The 17,382-nt window shown below is 41.3% G+C and overlaps 2 protein-coding genes across 2 annotated transcripts; one reads left to right on the forward strand and one right to left on the reverse strand.

The window, feature by feature from the left end:
- The first annotated feature begins 1,696 nt into the window (after positions 1–1,696).
- On the forward strand, positions 1,697–11,642 carry LOC137255780 (cation-dependent mannose-6-phosphate receptor-like). The gene is made up of 7 exons (XM_067793310.1): positions 1,697–1,872; positions 2,937–3,036; positions 5,053–5,174; positions 5,763–5,850; positions 6,372–6,481; positions 8,233–8,359; positions 11,586–11,642. Exons 1-7 carry the CDS (start codon positions 1,697–1,699, stop codon positions 11,640–11,642), a joined length of 780 nt encoding a protein of 259 aa, XP_067649411.1.
- A 986-nt stretch (positions 11,643–12,628) lies between these two features.
- LOC137255390 (glycoprotein-N-acetylgalactosamine 3-beta-galactosyltransferase 1-like) lies at positions 12,629–16,965 on the reverse strand. Its single transcript, XM_067792833.1, has 3 exons — positions 16,866–16,965; positions 15,334–15,992; positions 12,629–12,859 (listed from the first exon to the last, which is right to left on the reverse strand). The coding sequence occupies exons 1-3, from the start codon at positions 16,963–16,965 to the stop codon at positions 12,629–12,631; spliced, it is 990 nt and encodes a 329-aa protein (XP_067648934.1).
- Between the last annotated feature and the right edge of the window lie 417 nt (positions 16,966–17,382).

Genomic DNA, 17,382 nt, shown 5'->3' on the forward strand with positions numbered 1-17,382 from the left:
AAATTACTGTGTTTTTTAAAAATGAACAATTATCATTATAATATCAACATCAATTCCAATCATTTGGTCGGTTTTTATGAGTCAAAGGAACATACCGATCAGAATAACTTATTTTTTCCCATCCTGTACACCGAGAGAAATTTCGTGGACGTGTAAACATATTATTGCAAAAATACAGGGAGGTGTTTAAATATGTTTATATATTTGTGTATATAATGGGTGCCCCATATGTTGTGGACCCAGTAGAGATATTTTCGTGGTGATATTTTCAAAAACCCGAATTTTACCTCTCACTACAGTTCAAGAGCCTGACTCAGCTGTTCATTCTGAGAAGGTTTCCGCCACATATTGGACGCCAGATAGCGGATATGTGTATCAGACCTCATGCAACCTTTGACTTGTCAATCACGTCAACGGTACAGACACACGTGATTATTATAACAACACGTGACGGGTCAGCCTTCAATTTAACCACCACCTGCTCATACACGTTCGGCGAAAATATACGTCCAGCATTTGCCTCTAATGGCTATTTCTTCACGGAGTTGAAATATCTGATTCAGAAAAAGAACTTTAACTACGGATAGTCATGCATGGCGCATTTTATGCCACTCTAATAAAAAGGTTTAAAATCCCAGTTTAAAATTTGCGAATAACATCATGTTGAATCACAAATTAATCCACTCATCGTATCCAACCAATTAATTGCACAGGTGATCACAACAGTATGGGGTTGAGGGGTGGGGGGTGGGGGGTGGGGGGGGGCTTTACTGGGGTCTTCAGTGTTGAATGTCTTCAAGATCCTGGTAAGCCTTGATCTTCAGCAACCCATACTTGTCTTGATCTTCAGCAACCCATGCTTGTCGTAAGAGTCGACTAACGGAATCAGGTGGTCACGCTCGCTAACTTGGCTGACACGTGCAATCGTATCCAAGTTGTGTAGATCGATGCTCATGCTGTTGACCACTGAACTGTCTGGTCCAAACTCGATTGTTTACGGACTGCCGCCATATAGCTGGAACATTGCTGAGTTCGGTGTTTAATTAATCATCACGAACTCATGCTGGAGTCCTGAAAAACAAAACATGTAAGGCATATTACCTTCCATAAAAAGAACCGTAGGGGCTCTAGAGTGAGTGAGAGAATGGGTATGGTTTTAGGCCGCTTTTACTAATATTCCAGCAAGGTAAACGGTACCAGAAATGGGCATCACCCCACCTCCCCCTGTGTGTTCTAGAATATTGCTCCACAGAAATGAAAAGTTTACCGCTGAAGTGAGTGAGTTTAGTTTTACGCAGTTAGCAATATTCCAGCAATATCAAGGCGGGGGACACCAGAAATTGGCTTCACACATTGTACCCATGTAGGGAATCGACCCATGCCGTCCACGTGATTAGCCAACCCCCAGAGCTTTCCTACATGGTTTAACTCATCGAAATGAATTTGTGTATCTAATCAAACTTCAGCGCTGTAACGAGACACCGTAATTCACCAACTTGAGCTGTATAACGGGGAGGCTTGTGATACCTGGTGGTTCAGAGGCGACAACATCGATATCTAAGGCTTGTTGAAGGTGTACCGGGTCTCACATGCGACCCGTGTGACAATAGGCCATGAATCGGGTCACCTCGTGAGCTCACTGATTGTGCACTTCGTGACCTGACATGTTGGATATGATACCTGTTTATTTAGCAATATGACTCCAGGCCATATTTATCGTGTATATATTTGTTTACTCGTCTTCTCCTTTTCGACAACTCCCTCACTCACCCAAGTGTTAGACACATGTGTTCAACAGACATCATGTTCGTGCAAGAACTCCAAGGGAACAATAGATCTGACCCCTCTCGCCAACACAGCCGGGTCCGCCAAGTAAGTTTTACATGATTTGTTCAGCATTCTAAGTTACATACGTTACATAGGTTACATAAGTTACACGTGTAAGAGTCAGTGAGTTTGGTTTTACGCCGCTTGTTGCAATAACAGAAAAAGTTCTTCACATATTGTACCCATGTGGGAAATAGAACCCGCGTCTTGGGCGTGAAGAACGAACGCCTTAACACTAGGCTACCGCACCGAACCTCAAATGTATGAAGATCCCTTAGAAGTGATACGATCTTTCGATCGGGCCTTATTGCTGCATGTATACACATACGGGTCAGGGTATGGAGAATGTTAGCGTTTGGCATCTCCGATTGTGACACGACCTTTTTACCTCAAACAGTTTTCAAAGCGGCATAAAACACGACCTACTCATAATATGAAAGAAACGTTTCTACCTAGTTCTGCAACTAAACTAAACTACTCACTCACCTCCATGTCGAAAATTATATGTTGAAGATATGCGTTGAAGATATTCCTGGGTAGTACACCAAGTTATTCTATAGATATTACGTACTAGTATCTATCGCCATTTACAGATTCCTGAAGTACTACTACCTGTGCAAGAGTCTTGTGTTATCCATCTATTATGGCTTCTTTGTTCTTTGAGTTTATATCCAAGCTAACACATACCATTTTCATACGGCCCATAGTTTTTAAAAAAATATTTTCTTCTATGGTTCCGTAGTTTTTTAAGAATGTCTTAGACTAACTACTGTTCATTTGTTATTGAAATGTAGTCAAATATTTCGTAAAGGTTCTTGTACAATACAAAATCACTGAAAAAACGTTTAAATTGTACCACAGAAGTCACAGAATAAAACGTTTAAATTGAACCATACAAAATCACTGAATAAAACGTTTAGAGTGTTTTACGATATATTTCTCAAGATGTTTTGGGGACTATTTACCAGATATATTTCCTTTTAGCCTGAAAGTTCACTTTTGTAGATTTCTGCGGTTTGTATCTGTTATAAGCCAAAGAATCTAACAACTGATACGATCTGTGGAGTGTGTTTCTTTGAACGGTTCCAGATGTCTGTTTTCTGTTGTAGGTTCCTGGACCAGTCAGATACAAGTGGTTCCATATTTAAGTACTCCTGGAATCCCTGCAAAGATTTCACTGAGGGCACTGGTGCCTGCACCAATGTTGCGGTAAGTCTCAAGCATTGTCCAATCAAACTAAACAGAGCTTGTGTAATGTGAGAGTCATAGAAATTGTGTGATATGAGAGTCCCGAAACTTGTGTGATGCGAGTCACATAGGTTGTGGGACGTGAGAGTCACAGAGCTTGTCTGATATGAGAGACCTATAACGTGCGTACAGTGTTCCCAGAAATTATTGAGAAAATCTTTGTTTTTTTTCTAATGATGCTAAGATTGGAAAAAGGGCTTTCACTATGCACTAAGCATACTAAATAAGGGAGACAACTCTTGAAGGCTTAGAAGGCAGCTCATTACGTCAAGAGTTATCTCCCTTGTCTGAGCAGACGGCTTCCTGTGTTGACATGGCAGAATTTACAGCAAGAGAGAAAAGAAAGCTCATTCTAGATGATTCTGAAAGGGGTGAGGCTGATGCTAAAGTGTTAGCTTGTAGACATGGTATTCCTCTGTCTACAGTATACAGAACTTTGAAGAATATTCAAACAGGAACCGGGATAGAGCACAAAGCAGGGGCAGGTCGGCCTAGGAAATTCAGTGTTGTGGATCGCCGAAGACTTGGGCAGATTGTGAGTAGGGACAAATTGAAAAGTGTTGAGAACATCAGAAATGAAATGATTAGCAGAGGAAGTCCTCAGGTATGCAATGAGACAGTTAGGCAGGAATTACAGAGACTTAATTGGGTGAAAAAACGTGGAATTCCCTCGCCGTTGATGAAAGATTCACAAAAGCAAAAACGTTTAAACTGGTGTCGGGCTCATGAAAATCAAGATTGGGATAATGTTTTCTTTTCGGATGAAAGTTCTGTTTGCCTTTTCCCTAATTGTGTGAAAATTTGGACCAGAGATTCTGTCAAACCTATCTACCAGCTACCAAAACATAGCCCGAAGTTTCACATGTGGGGTGGCATATCGGCTCGCGGAGTGACGCCATTGTGTGTTTTCACGGGAAACTTGACAAAAGAAAGATACGTTGACATTCTAAATGGTCACCTTCTTTCGACAGCACAAACATTGTATGAAGATGGTTGGATTTTCCAGCATGATAATGACCCAAAACACACTGCGCGCTACACAAAACAGTGGTTGTCGGGCGAAAATGTTCAAGTTTTAGACTGGCCCAGTTACAGCCCAGACCTAAACCCAATTGAGAATGTGTGGGGAGTCATGAAGGACAGAATAAACCAAAAGGGACTGAGAAATATTGAAGATATGAAGGCCGAGGTGGTCCAATATTGGGATACCCTGTCACACGATTACCTACAAACTTTGATGGGTAGTGTGCCTAGGCGTATTCAGGCATGCATTGCTGAGCGAGGAGGTCTATCAAAGTAATAAAACAAGACTGAGACTGTAAAAGGATGATGTTTTAACATGTTTATGTAAGTAAAACGCCAGAAGTTAATAAACGTAATGAGTTACATGACGCAACATGATTCTCAATAATTTCTGGGAATACTATAATGTGTGGGTCACGGAGCTTGTGTGATGTGAGTGACAGAGCTTGTGTAATCGTATGGGTCATATGCCATGTGTGATGTGAAAATCCCAGAGAATTCGTGACAGGATGACTGGATGACCGGATGAATGGATTCGATTATTTACAGGCCACTGCCATATACCTGGTATATTGCTGAGTGCGGCGTTGAACAATCCATCAATCAATCTGTGCTGTGGGTTTCATCACCACATCCATCAGACATGACACTTGCGGACCCGTGAAGATCAGGGGTAGAATAGGTCTTCAGCAACCAATCGTTTGTTAAGGCTCGCTGATTTGGTTGACATACGTCATGGGTTCCCAGTTGCGCAGATCGATGCTCATGCTGTTGATCCCTGGATTGTCTGGTCCAGACTCGCTTATTTACAGACCGCCGCCATATAGTTGGGATATTGCCGAGTGCGGCGTAAAACTAAACTCACTCACTCCCGCTTTCGCTTGAATAGACCCTTTAACACGATATCAAATCAAATATATTTACTTTCGTCCAGTCATATAAAATCTGTTGTAGGTATGCCAGTCTGACACCAGCACAGGTTCTGACTACAACTTGGGCGACCAGGCCTCGGCTCAGTTCGTGAACGACGCCACTTCTCTCAGCCTCCACTACTCTGCCACTTCCGACATCACCAGGTATGTCTACAATTGTAGAGGTTCTGAAGCGCAAAACTTAACCCAACTTAAAATGCTGCTTATTAAACCATACTAATGGTATGGTGGCTTGGCCTAGTGGAAGAAGCGTTCGCTTGTTACGCCGACGACAAGGGTTTGATTCCCCACATGTGAAGCTCATTCCTGGTGCTTCCCCCCGTGATATTGCTGGTATGTTGGCTAAAGAGGAGTAAAATTACACTCTCTCACTCATCATGAAAAGAAGAAACACTACAAACAATAAGACTTTGACATCATTTAGAACAAGAATACTACACACGTCCTGTCTATTCTGTTACCAGAACATCAATTTGCAGACATGACATATTACTGTTCAGGTCTCTGAGTGAGTATTTGTTACGCCGCGTATAGCGATATTGTATCAATATCATGGATGAGGAGATGAACCAGTATAGGACCTCACACAATGTACCCACGGGGACATTCGAACCTGGGATATCGCCGTGATGAGCAGGCGTTTTAAGTACTGGGTTATCCCACCGCCCCTCACGAATACACTGAGTGGCTTACCAATCAACTGAAACGAAATAACTTGTAATTTGTAAACAGGACGACGATTGTGACGTTGACATGTGACGAGACCAAAGAGGCCTCGCTTGACATCACAGGAGAGGATTCTAGTAACCCTGGAACCTATGTAAGTATCAGATACCTCCCCAGTGCCACTTACTCACTCACACTAATCTAGCCTCGTCCCTCATCGTCATCGATCCGTGATAATCGTTTAGAGTTAGTCTTCAGCAACCCAAGCTTGTCGTAAGTCGAGGCGACTACTGGAATCGGGTGGTCAGGATCGCTGACGTGGTAAACACATGTCATTGGATCGTCTTTTCCAGACCACCGCCATTTAGCTGGTATCATAATGTGATTATGTATAGACCGAAAACCCAAACCAACCAGTAGTCGTCATCCGTATCCATCATTACGGAAAAAAACAAACCTGCGTTGTTTGGGATTTTCCTGTCACATTAATTTTCACACATTTGTCATTAAGACACCCTCCATGCCTCATCTTTGTCATCTAGACACCATGGCACATATTTCTCATTTAGATTTTGTCACAAACTTTCACCAAGTGATGCACCTTTAATATTGTTCAGAGCAACCAGTGTACTTGTCCAAAAGCAGCGTTTCACATGACTACCTCGCTCATTACAGTTGATGACGTTGACCAGCAAGTACGCTTGTCCAAAAACAGGACCGAGTCCAACCAAAGGTCCATCGGAGCCTGAAGGGGGGATATCTGTCGGCAGCATCATTGTCATCGTGTGAGTAAATGTAACATGTAACATGGCGTCAAGGGTCTAGGCGTCATGTGTGGTGTTGTATAGGTTACTTCAGCTTACTGTGTCCATGATTTCCCTACTCTCACGAAACATGTCAGGATATTCGTATTTGTTTCCATTTCACATCTCATACCTCCCAGGAATGTATTCCGAGGTGAAATGATAAAGAATGTTCGTGTCCCCGACGCTGTTGGAGGTTATGCCATGACGTTTTGGAAAATCTTACTCTCGCTTACGCGTAAGTAAACCAGTTGACCTTGTTATGACTTCATGTATTTATCTAGACACCTTCATTGTCTTTTTGTTTGGCATCTGGATACCTTTATGGCCCTGTTTTTGGCATCTGGATTCCTTCCATGCTCTATCTTTAATATATGGATACAATCCATGTCCTATCTTTTAAATCTGGATAAATTCCGTGTCCTATCTCTAGCGTGTAGACACCTTCCATGTCCTATCTGTGGCCTCTGGATACTTTTCATGTGCTATCTTTAACATCTAGATAAGTTCCATGCCGTATCTTTGGCATCTGAAAGCCTTCCCTGTCCTATCTTTAGCATGTGGACACCTTCCATGTCCCATCTTTAGCATGTGGGCACATTCCATGTCCTATCTTTGGCATCTGGACACCGACTAATCTTGGCAACAGAACTGATGCAGAGTTATTCTGAAATAGGTAGATGGAGTTCTTGCATATATTTCTAAAAAGTTTCAGACCAGTCAATTTGTCTGTATGATTTCCCCCACAAATTTGAGTCGCCCTGTGACCGCTATCTTTGCGGTCTTTTAGCTGGGACCGCTATCTTTGTTGACACTGGCAAGGTCGGTTGTAACGGCAGCTTAGCTGAAAGGCTACTGTGAGAATGTGGAGCCAGCAGGGAGGTAAAGTGGCCATAGATGCATCCAGGGTACTTATGGAGATTTATCGGATATCAAGCGTATTTAGCGTATGTCAAGGACGCTAAAAGGTTTACAGTCATATTACAGTCAAACAACCACAGTCACTCACTCAAAGACTCCACATAACCAACGTTTCTCAACTACAACTGATTTGTGAGTAGGGCTCTGTGGACAAGACCACGCATCAGCTAATTTGTCACATCTGGATACACTTCCTGGCATATATCTGCCTATACGTCTTGTCACCTATCTGTCATTTTAATATCGTCCTTGCGACAAAGTATTAGCTGGATGGTTTTGTTTTAATTTGAAGTCCTTTCCTGTTTGTCCTACATACCTTGCCACATATATCTGTCTTAGGGATAACCTCCATTCCACAAGTGTGACATCTACCTACCCGCCATGTATGTGTGATCCAGACATCCTCCACAAACCATGTGTTTCATTTAGATATCTCTTCTTGCTGCAAGTCTATTATTACCTAGATTCACTCCCTGCCAAATGTATTCCAAATACAATACCTGTATGTCACTCGCACATGTTACAGTCAATCTGTCAAACCAGTCATTTGGTGAAATGTCTAAATCGGTCAGTCATTTGGTCAAAAGAATAAAATTCTGTCATTTGACTGAATGGCTAACATTTTCGACCAGCCATTTGACCACGTGACTAAATGATGGAAACACTAAAATTAAAAAAAATGACCTCAACCTTACGTTGACAGTGAACACATAGTGCTTTGAACAGCTCTATATAACCTTAGACTGACTGTAATGTGTACACTTCTTAATAACCAAATGCACCACTAAATAGAATATATGACTACCCACCAGTTTCTTCGGGACCTTCCTCGTATACCTGGCGGGAGGGGTGGTGCTGCAGACCTTCGTCCGACGGGCCTCCGGGAGGGACATGGTACCTAACTATGGATTATGGGCAACAGTATTCGGCCTCATCAAGGTAATCATATTCCGTATCTGTGCCCTCAAGCTGCTACTCGTTACTTTGCTTAAAGCAAACGATTTTCACGTTATTGCTCAAACGCTTTACTCTGCAACACTGTGCGAAATAACCACTGGTTTGCCAACCCGTGGCTAGTAGAAATCCATCGGGCTAGCAAAACCTCCAAGTCACTGGCCTGACTGGATAGCGAACTTTCATGGAGTCAATTGTATAATCTACATTTTATTCGACTTGCTAAGTTTATAACGTACTTCTAAATCATGCAGTTTTAACTATTTGTAATCTGTGGCATAGTTTCTACATTCAACTGTACCGAGTAACTTTCAGGCAAAGCTAGCTGGACTGGCAAGCAAAATATGGAAGCTATTTCGTACACCGGTCTGCCGTATGATGGTTTTATCAGTTACCAACATCCCACCAATAAAGCAATATATTTGAAACTTAGGACTGTTAAATTATATCTCCGTATCCTAACGTTCCAGTGTTTCTGCAGTCCGTTCTAAAAACACTGTTTTATTGTGGACCTTTGGTGTTAGGATCTTGTGCATGAACACGTTCAAATAAGAAGATATCGCATTTTCGTCACGGAGATAGGCCCAAAACGTACATTGATATTATAGATTCACTGATAGCTATAGATTTAAACCCATCCTCGAATAATTATTACAATATACTCTCTTTCTTGTAGTTATTGAGAAGAATGAAATGTATCTGAGCACACTTAAAATGTGAGAGCCACACAATTTACATAGGTACAGATTCAAGCAGGAGAAACAGTAATCTTGTCGTGGAAGAATCGGAGCGATAAAAACACGGATTAGCGTTATCTAAGAAATACATTCAAATTTAATCCTCAAAACGTTTGTACAAGTATCTGCAACCCTGTCTTGCGATCTCGCGTACATGTCGCGTTTTGGCGACTGTGGATATGACACACATATTCCAGGGTAATATGCATTGCACAAAGACCCAATTCGTGCAAATTTTGCCAATAGTCTGTTCATCCACTTTTCACAAAAAAACGTGTCGGTATGTTAAAAGGAAGGCTGCTAAATCGGTTTTTGTATAAACATATTTATACTTTTATAAACTGCATGTACAGGGCCTTCGTGTCAGTGAATGTTACAATTAATTAATATCGATTATTAATATTATTAATATTAATTAATACATGTCGAATCCCTGTACGAATCCCGTAGGAGGGACGGTATTCGTTAAATTACTCTGTTAAACATGATTGGGTAAAGTTAAATAAAGTAAAATCTTCATCGCCTGGAGTACAGTGTTACCCCCTCGTTTCCACATCAGTCAGAATCAGGTACTGGTATACCAAGGTGATGTTTCATTGCTTGAGGTGTTGCCAAACCAACCATGATTAGATGCCAGTATACAGAAGAGATTCCTCATTGCTGGAAGTGGTGCCAAATCAATAATGATTTGGTATTGGTATACAAAGATCATTCGTCGTTGCGAGGAATGTTGCCAAATCAAAGAGGATTAGGTACTTGTATAAAAAAGAAAATTCCTTTCTTGGTGTGATACCAGACTGTTGCCATAACAATCATGGTCAGGAACTGGTACGCAAAGAAGATTCAAAGGGGATTCTTCAATGCTATGTGTTCCCAAATCGATGCCATCTCAATCGTGACTGGTACTGGCATACACGAATGAGTCTGCCTTGCAAGTGGTGTTGCCACAATATTCAAGGCCGTCTAAACTGTGGTTTAACAGCCATGTCCATTCGCATTAATTGACATTCGCCAGTAGTGTTTTTTTTCCAAATCGAAAAGAAATTGGACACATTCACACTACTAATTGTACGCGACAATGAGCTGAAAGGACCCGATCAGAGGTATTGATCAGCACTTAGTTCAAACTAGCCACATGTGTTTTTGCTGCTCGGGCATTGTATTAGAATCGATAGGTAATTGAAGCCATTATTGCACGAAATTAAGGTGACAGGAGTCATAAACTGCGGCGATGGGCGCACTCGTTGTTTGTGTAAAGCTGATATAAGTTTGGCATTTTGAATTTAGACAAAAAAGGCATCATCAGTGAATGTCGGCAGCAGAATGAAATGCTATTTATTTTCCTCTCGTCGTACCGATTAAACACTTGAAGTAATACAAACTGACCCTTATGACACGTTCTTGGACCATTGCTTCTGTAATTGCATTGGCAAAGGATAGGATCAAGAAACTGAACAAATCTACCACTGCTTTTCAATTAAAAATCAAGGTCATCTCACCCATGTAACACGAATTATCACTTTCGTGTTAGTGCAATTTTAGATACCATTGTTTGCCATCTACATTTGATTGCACATCCTGCACTTCAACTCTTCCCTCTTCTTGACCTGTGGCTATCTGGCTATACATTAACAGTAGGACTACACAGAGAACTCTTTGTCTATAGGATAAATTGGAGAACGGTAACGAGTAGGGCAAATTGATGAGACCTCTGAAGAACTCGTCTTCAGCAACCCATGCTTGTCATAAGATGCGACTATGCTTCTCTGAAGATGCGACTAACAGGATCGGGTGGTCAGTCACGTTTACTAGAGTTCTGTACTACTTGTACCTATACTGTAATTGTAATGTAGTACCTAACGATAAAGTACCTGACGAAGCAATAACATGGTTTTCCTACACCTATACAAACTCTAAAATGCCTCTCAAACAAGTTAACCAACGCGAGAGCTATTCAAAGGTAACTTTTTAAATATCTCAATACTGAATTTTGAAGTTTCGAAGGCTTTGATTCGGACACATTCATTAGCGTAGTAATCATTTGTAAGTTCCATCTCATATCAGTATTTTCAATGGCTTCATTTGTTTGTCCGAAGTGTTTTGGTTTGCGCATTACTGGCAAACAAAGATAAGTTGAGCACCGACCTGTCAACTGACCTGTAGTAGCATGTATGAGTGCTGCCCACTGACGCTTGCCAGTGTGAGCGAGGGGGGCCCATGTTGTCCGCGATCAAGTGTATGGCGATGGGTGAAGCGAGTAGAATCAATTTCATAATCATATGCTGAACCTGCACTAGACTATATCTGCTCTCTCTTTCACAAACCGAGTGGGTTTGCTCATTGTCGTGCACTGCTTACTTCTCGTAAACGCGTCAGTCCAGCCAGTCCAGCTTGTTTGCCAGTACTGATAACGCATTAGTGATGGCACGTTATTGATGACGTCAGTGGCATATCATGTGTCTTTTGTCTTCCAGGCCGGAGTCACATTCACCATCTCCTGTGGGAGACGAACTGGTTATGGCAAAGTTTAAAAGGTCAAGGTCACACTTAACGGGGATAACGTCACTTTTATCAAAGAGTGACGCCATGTGTGCGAGAGTACGTTGAGAGGCAGCTACGTCCAGGAATGATGTTGCTCCGCGCAACCAACTAATCATGCCGATTAGCCAACTGAAGTTCCAAGTACCCTGGTCTATTCGGAATGATTTTGTGAAACACCCAGAGCTTTTGGTAACTTGAATAACCTGAATTTATGTAAATATATTGTCAGATTTTCATGGTATACAAACAGTGAACCATCTGTTGATGCAGTGTAAGTTATATTACCAAAAGAAGTAAAGAAAACCCGGCCCTTTCACACGATTTTGTTTAATTTCCTAATGCAACATCTATAGAAATAACAGTGTTGTATTTACTTTGACTTGTATATCAATGCTGAAAGCGGTGTGTCTATTTTAACAAAGACATCTTGAGTTGAACGTTTTGGATGAATAATATTATGTCACTATCATAACAATATTATGACGTCATGTATGGTTGCACTTGTTCGGTGGACCCGTGTTGACACAGTGTGTCGACATTAACGGGTTTGTTGTGAGTCCCAGTGGTCTAGCGCACTGTTTCCATCTCTCTGGTGAAGCGTTCCTGCAGATGGTTGTCCACAGTCTGCCGGTCTTGACGTTGAGACTGTTGGTGGACGCTAACTGACGGCGTTATGCTATTAGTGGACAGATCCTCATGTAGTCGTTACATTGTCCTTATACGAACATTTAATTGCCTGCTACCCTCCCCGTAGTCTGGCCAACTTGCAGTCGCCCCAAGGCTTGCTTCCTCAGATCTCTCGTAAGTGTGTGTGAATACATGTATGTGTACAACTGACAGCTACTGCACGTCATTGACAGCATAATAAGCTTAACGAACTGAAAACAAACACTTCAAAAGTTCAAAGTAGTAATTCAAAAAGATAACACGTTCACAAAACAGAAGGTTTTAAAGTCACCCTGAAACACTAAGAATTCTAATCACTTGATGGAACATGGCTGTCAGACTTCGAATGACGTTGTCTGTATCTCTTCCCATGTGGACTGATCTGAGATTGTGATTTCACCTTCACTCGTCTGTTGAGCTCCTGAGTGCCGGACACAATGCCGTACGGGCGTAACTGGTAGATGTAAAACTCAAGATCGTACATCTTCTGTGGGGGCACGTAGTGGAAGGTTATGGCGTAGTCGGAGATGCTGTCTATACCCTGAAAAAGATATGTTTCTCCTGAAAACATTACAGTATGCAGAAGAATCCTTCCGTGTCGATTGTTCATTCTGTACAAATAAGGTCTGTCATACTTCCGCGTACTTGGTGGTTAAAGCAAATGGTGGTTGGTATACCTAGCCTGATGAACATCAACAGGATTGATATATGCACCTATGTACCGGTAAATATACAAGAGCCGAGCAAATGGACATCTTAAGTGGTGTAAATTTTACGTCTCACATACATACATGCATGCATGCATACATACATACATACATACATACATACATGCACGCACGCACGCACGCACGCACGCACGCACGCACGCACACGCACACACATACATACATACATACATACATACATACATACATACACGTTATCAGTATATGCTTGTGCAAGATCATTTCGATATCTCATAGGACATACCATGTTTGATATTCTACAGTGCTATGACATCATCATTTGCATGAGATCACAATGCTTTGACATAATAGATTTTATGACTCACAGTGCTATTACTTCAGAAGTCTGATGACGTCACAATGCTATGTCATCGCTGTACTGCAAGTCTAAATGGCAGGATCGTGTTCGGAGACGGACAGTTTTCCAGTAAAATCTACTGAACAGTAGTTTGAAAGAGTTAAATGAAATCTCACCCCCATGTCTTCTGCTATCAAGATTATCCATACTAAGAGTACACATGTGTAACTTTATCAAGCAGCGTTGATATTATTGATACCAGTAGACACTTGGGTGAGATTCTCTATGTGTCAGGCGACTCAGGCTTCCAGAAAGAAATGGCGTCCTTTGTCATGTGGCATTTCAACATGCAGCCTATCCGGGACACATTACATGAAACGCCAGTATAAGAGAACTATTTTCAAAAGCTCCCACCACTCCGCGAAAAACTATCTATGCGCCAATAGAATATGCGTAAACCCAGACTGATATTTGAATCTTTATCGACTCGCGGTGATATCATTTATATGAATACACACCTGGAGGAGATTATCTGGATATATCCCAACTGATAGTTACAGGAATCATGCATCACATTCCAGATGGAATATGCAACTAGACTCATACCCATACAGTATGGAGGGTGACATTCTAAAACCAACGTGTGGTTTAATAAAAACAAAACACGTGAATCTCGAGTCCATATATTAAAATTGATACAGGCCTGTCGACAACACTGTATTGGAGTTACCAAACGGGAGAAAATATCATTAACCACGAACTTGCGTTTTTCAAGTCTTACCCGTCATATCTCGGAATGTTCCCTAGGCGAGAGGTCTAGCTGCGACCTTATTGCGCAAACTAGTGATTGATTGAATGAATGGGTATGATTTTTCACCACTTTTGGAAATATTCTTGCAACACCACCAGCGGACATCAAAAATGGACTTCGCTCCTTGCACTCTTGTGGGTAATCGAACTAAGGCTTTCGACGTGACAGGCGAACGCTTTAACCACGAGGCTACCATCCCCTCTACTTAGGCATGTCTGTATCAAAGTATGGGCTGGCATTATCCTGCTGCAGGCTGAACAGAGTAGAACACGGTCTCGAATGACACCTATCCAAATGACCTGGGTGTTGATAATAAGCAAGCCGCGTCGTTGAATATAAACGGCTAAACCAAACGTGTTTTTATACGCACATGACCTGAAAACAACTACTGAGTGCTGTCACATATAAGAAAGGTACGGATGTCATCCTTCACACTAATATCCTAGTTGAACGCTGCACAAACAGGCACTTGCAAACACTGGTTAGAATGGACTATTTAGCAAGCTAGCTATGGCTGTCGAAAGAGGAGACTAATCCGATCGGGGGTTCAAACTGTCTGACTTGGTTGACATATAGCATTCCAACTGCACGGATCGATGTTCATGCTGTTGAGCACTGGATTCTCTGATCCATACTCGATTTTTCCCAAACCGCCGCCATATAACTTGAATATTGCAGAGTGCAGCGTAAGACTAAACTCACTCACTCATTCATGCACCTGCAAACTGGGAATGACGATGTGCACGGACACTGCACGAATATGCAGGTGCAAATCGTAAATGACGATCTTTGTGACGCCATGCCAAGGAGCGTGTTAGAACTTAGATTATTATCACTAACCTTGTACACTTCCCGATTGATTGATACAGGTGTCATACATTATGTGGCAGTATTTGACACAAATTCATTCCATATGAATAAATAAGGTTAGAAAATGAGCTTCAATACTCCAGCTGATCGATTCAGCTTCGTGCCAACTCTTGTAAAGGCTTTGTCGGATTGAGATAAATAGATTTTTTTCCCGAAAAAATATACTGAACAGCAAATAAAAGGCAAGCTTCGAAAAATGATATCTCATATCAGTAAGCGTTGATTTTCATGTCTTCTAAATAAAACGTGATATAACAGAGTTGCGCTTCTTTTGCTGTTCAGTATACAGCATTCTGTGTTTGGCGTACCTTCTTAGCACCATTTGCATCGTATTTGTAAAACCACCCTGGGTAGCGACCCTCCACGTGATTCTCGGGTGTAAAACAGTGGAATCTACTCCTTCCGAAGGCGTCTGTTGTGTTGACAGTCCTCACGCCCAGTTTCTCCATACACTTTCCGAGCACTACGTCTTCTGCACCACCATCAGGACGGCACAGTTTGGGATCGTGACCCCTCTCCCCATATCTCCTCAGTGCCTCCTTACTCAACACATAACCTCCTCCTCCACTGTAGAACCCTTGTTTGACGATTACCTTAAAATGATGGCCAAAAAATACAGGTTCAGATTTGTTTTGGGACGTCAGAAAGTACCGGAGATTTTCTAAAATAACATATGTGTCATCGTCAGCTTTCATGAACCAGTCAGCATCATCAAAGTGGTTTTTATAGATGTAGCGGAAAGCCTGCATCGTTTTGGCCGTCAGATGTGCTCGGCCTTCTGACACGTTCAGTCCAATCGTAGGGAACTTTGGATCTGTCACAGAGCTCACGAAGAGGACTTTGTTGCAACGCCTACTCCACGTGTCACGAACTGCACGTGTTTTAACATTCAGATTTTTGGGTGACGTCATAATCCAGCAGAGCACTTTCTCCTTTTGATATAGAGCTTTGGATATGACATCAGTATCTATTCAAATAAAGAAGAAACCAGGTAAGTTTTCTGTGACCAAAGTTATCAAACAATATCCTACACCTAGACTGATCCATTGGAACTACACAAAGACGTGTTATACGAAATGAGTTAATAGAGTATTGTTTATGTCATCCAGACAGTATATGCTAAAAGGGGACTTCGAGAAGACTTATGGGTGATATAGATGTTTTTAGATATATAGGAATTAATGTATTAATATGTGTGCCATCATGACTTACGGACTCTCGAGTAAGATGTCATGTATTACCTTTGCTTTCGTTTGGAAAATGTAGAATTCTTCCAGTGGATTCTCAAATTCAGTATGGCAAACCTGTTCATGGTTTAATCGTTAATCATTTAAAAAGGTCTCTTTTAAGTGATGTATCGTGTATGTAATATTGAAATTACTTTATATCGAACCGTTTCACACATGCTGCATAATACGCGAAACAGATGTTCTGCATAGCACCAGCTGCACAGAACTAAATTAGCATTTAGCATTTTGAACTGATTAACTTAATCATGTAACTTTCTTTGGTGTCTTGTTTTCCCACATCTGTTGTTGTTATCTTTTCTTGTATATATGCCGGTGTACCCCATCATTCCCCCATATGCTTAAATGGTTCACTTTCATATCACACTGTGTACAAAATTGCAGAGTGTGTCCTCTTTCATTAAGTCAATAATAAAAAATATACCTTTTGGGAACTACTCTGAATGAAATACTGGTTTTCCATCAGCTGTTGTATATTTTGTCCACCAAATGAATTGAGCAAATCCTTCCGAAGGTAATTCTACGTTTTTGTAATGTTTAGTTACAAAGCTCACTATGTAAGACAACATAGTTTAAAGCCAACGAAAACTAACCTTTGTGAAGATCCAACGACTTCCGGAATTCTTCGCGGGTGTGTCTCCATGGATTCAGCACCCCTCTTGAATAATCAGTTTGTGATTTAACAGTGTTCATTATTGACAAGGCGAACCTAAATGGGTATTGTTCTAGTTGAAAGTATCCAACAAAAACACTCACCAAAGATAAACCAATTATTAAAAGAGCAGACAATTTTGCAACAGAACGTAACCTAGCCATTTCAAAGGATATGTTTCTGGGGATGTGTCGATATTTCAATCTTCAAGAAAGTCTGTAGATCTGTAATATCTGCAGCGTAATTTCTCTGTCACCAGGGTAATGGTATTTGCTCTCAAGCCAAGTGAATCGCTGATTCTTTAAACAGAATAAAATACAAAAAAATCAGACATTAATCATTTTAGGCATAGCAATACAAGATAGAAAAACAAATAATTTGACAGATTATCCAAGTGCATTTATTCCAAAAATGAAACAAATGTTTTGCTGTGTTATTTACCTTCATCACCACTGCGT

Source organism: Haliotis asinina, chromosome 11 (genome assembly GCF_037392515.1).
Source record: "Haliotis asinina isolate JCU_RB_2024 chromosome 11, JCU_Hal_asi_v2, whole genome shotgun sequence".
In the NCBI taxonomy this organism is placed as follows: domain Eukaryota; kingdom Metazoa; phylum Mollusca; class Gastropoda; order Lepetellida; family Haliotidae; genus Haliotis; species Haliotis asinina.

Coding starts and splice junctions, on each gene's coding strand:
- LOC137255780 (XM_067793310.1), top strand. CDS start 1,697: ATGACTCCAGGCCATATTTATCGTGTATATATTTGTTTACTCGTCTTC. Junction 5,175..5,762: donor GCCACTTCCGACATCACCAG/GTATGTCTACAA, acceptor ATTTGTAAACAG/GACGACGATTGTGACGTTGA. Junction 8,360..11,585: donor CAGTATTCGGCCTCATCAAG/GTAATCATATTC, acceptor TTTGTCTTCCAG/GCCGGAGTCACATTCACCAT.
- LOC137255390 (XM_067792833.1), bottom strand. CDS start 16,965: ATGAACACTGTTAAATCACAAACTGATTATTCAAGAGGGGTGCTGAAT. Junction 15,993..16,865: donor GTCGTTGGATCTTCACAAAG/GTTAGTTTTCGT, acceptor TTATTTGAATAG/ATACTGATGTCATATCCAAA. Junction 12,860..15,333: donor ATGCAAATGGTGCTAAGAAG/GTACGCCAAACA, acceptor TATCTTTTTCAG/GGTATAGACAGCATCTCCGA.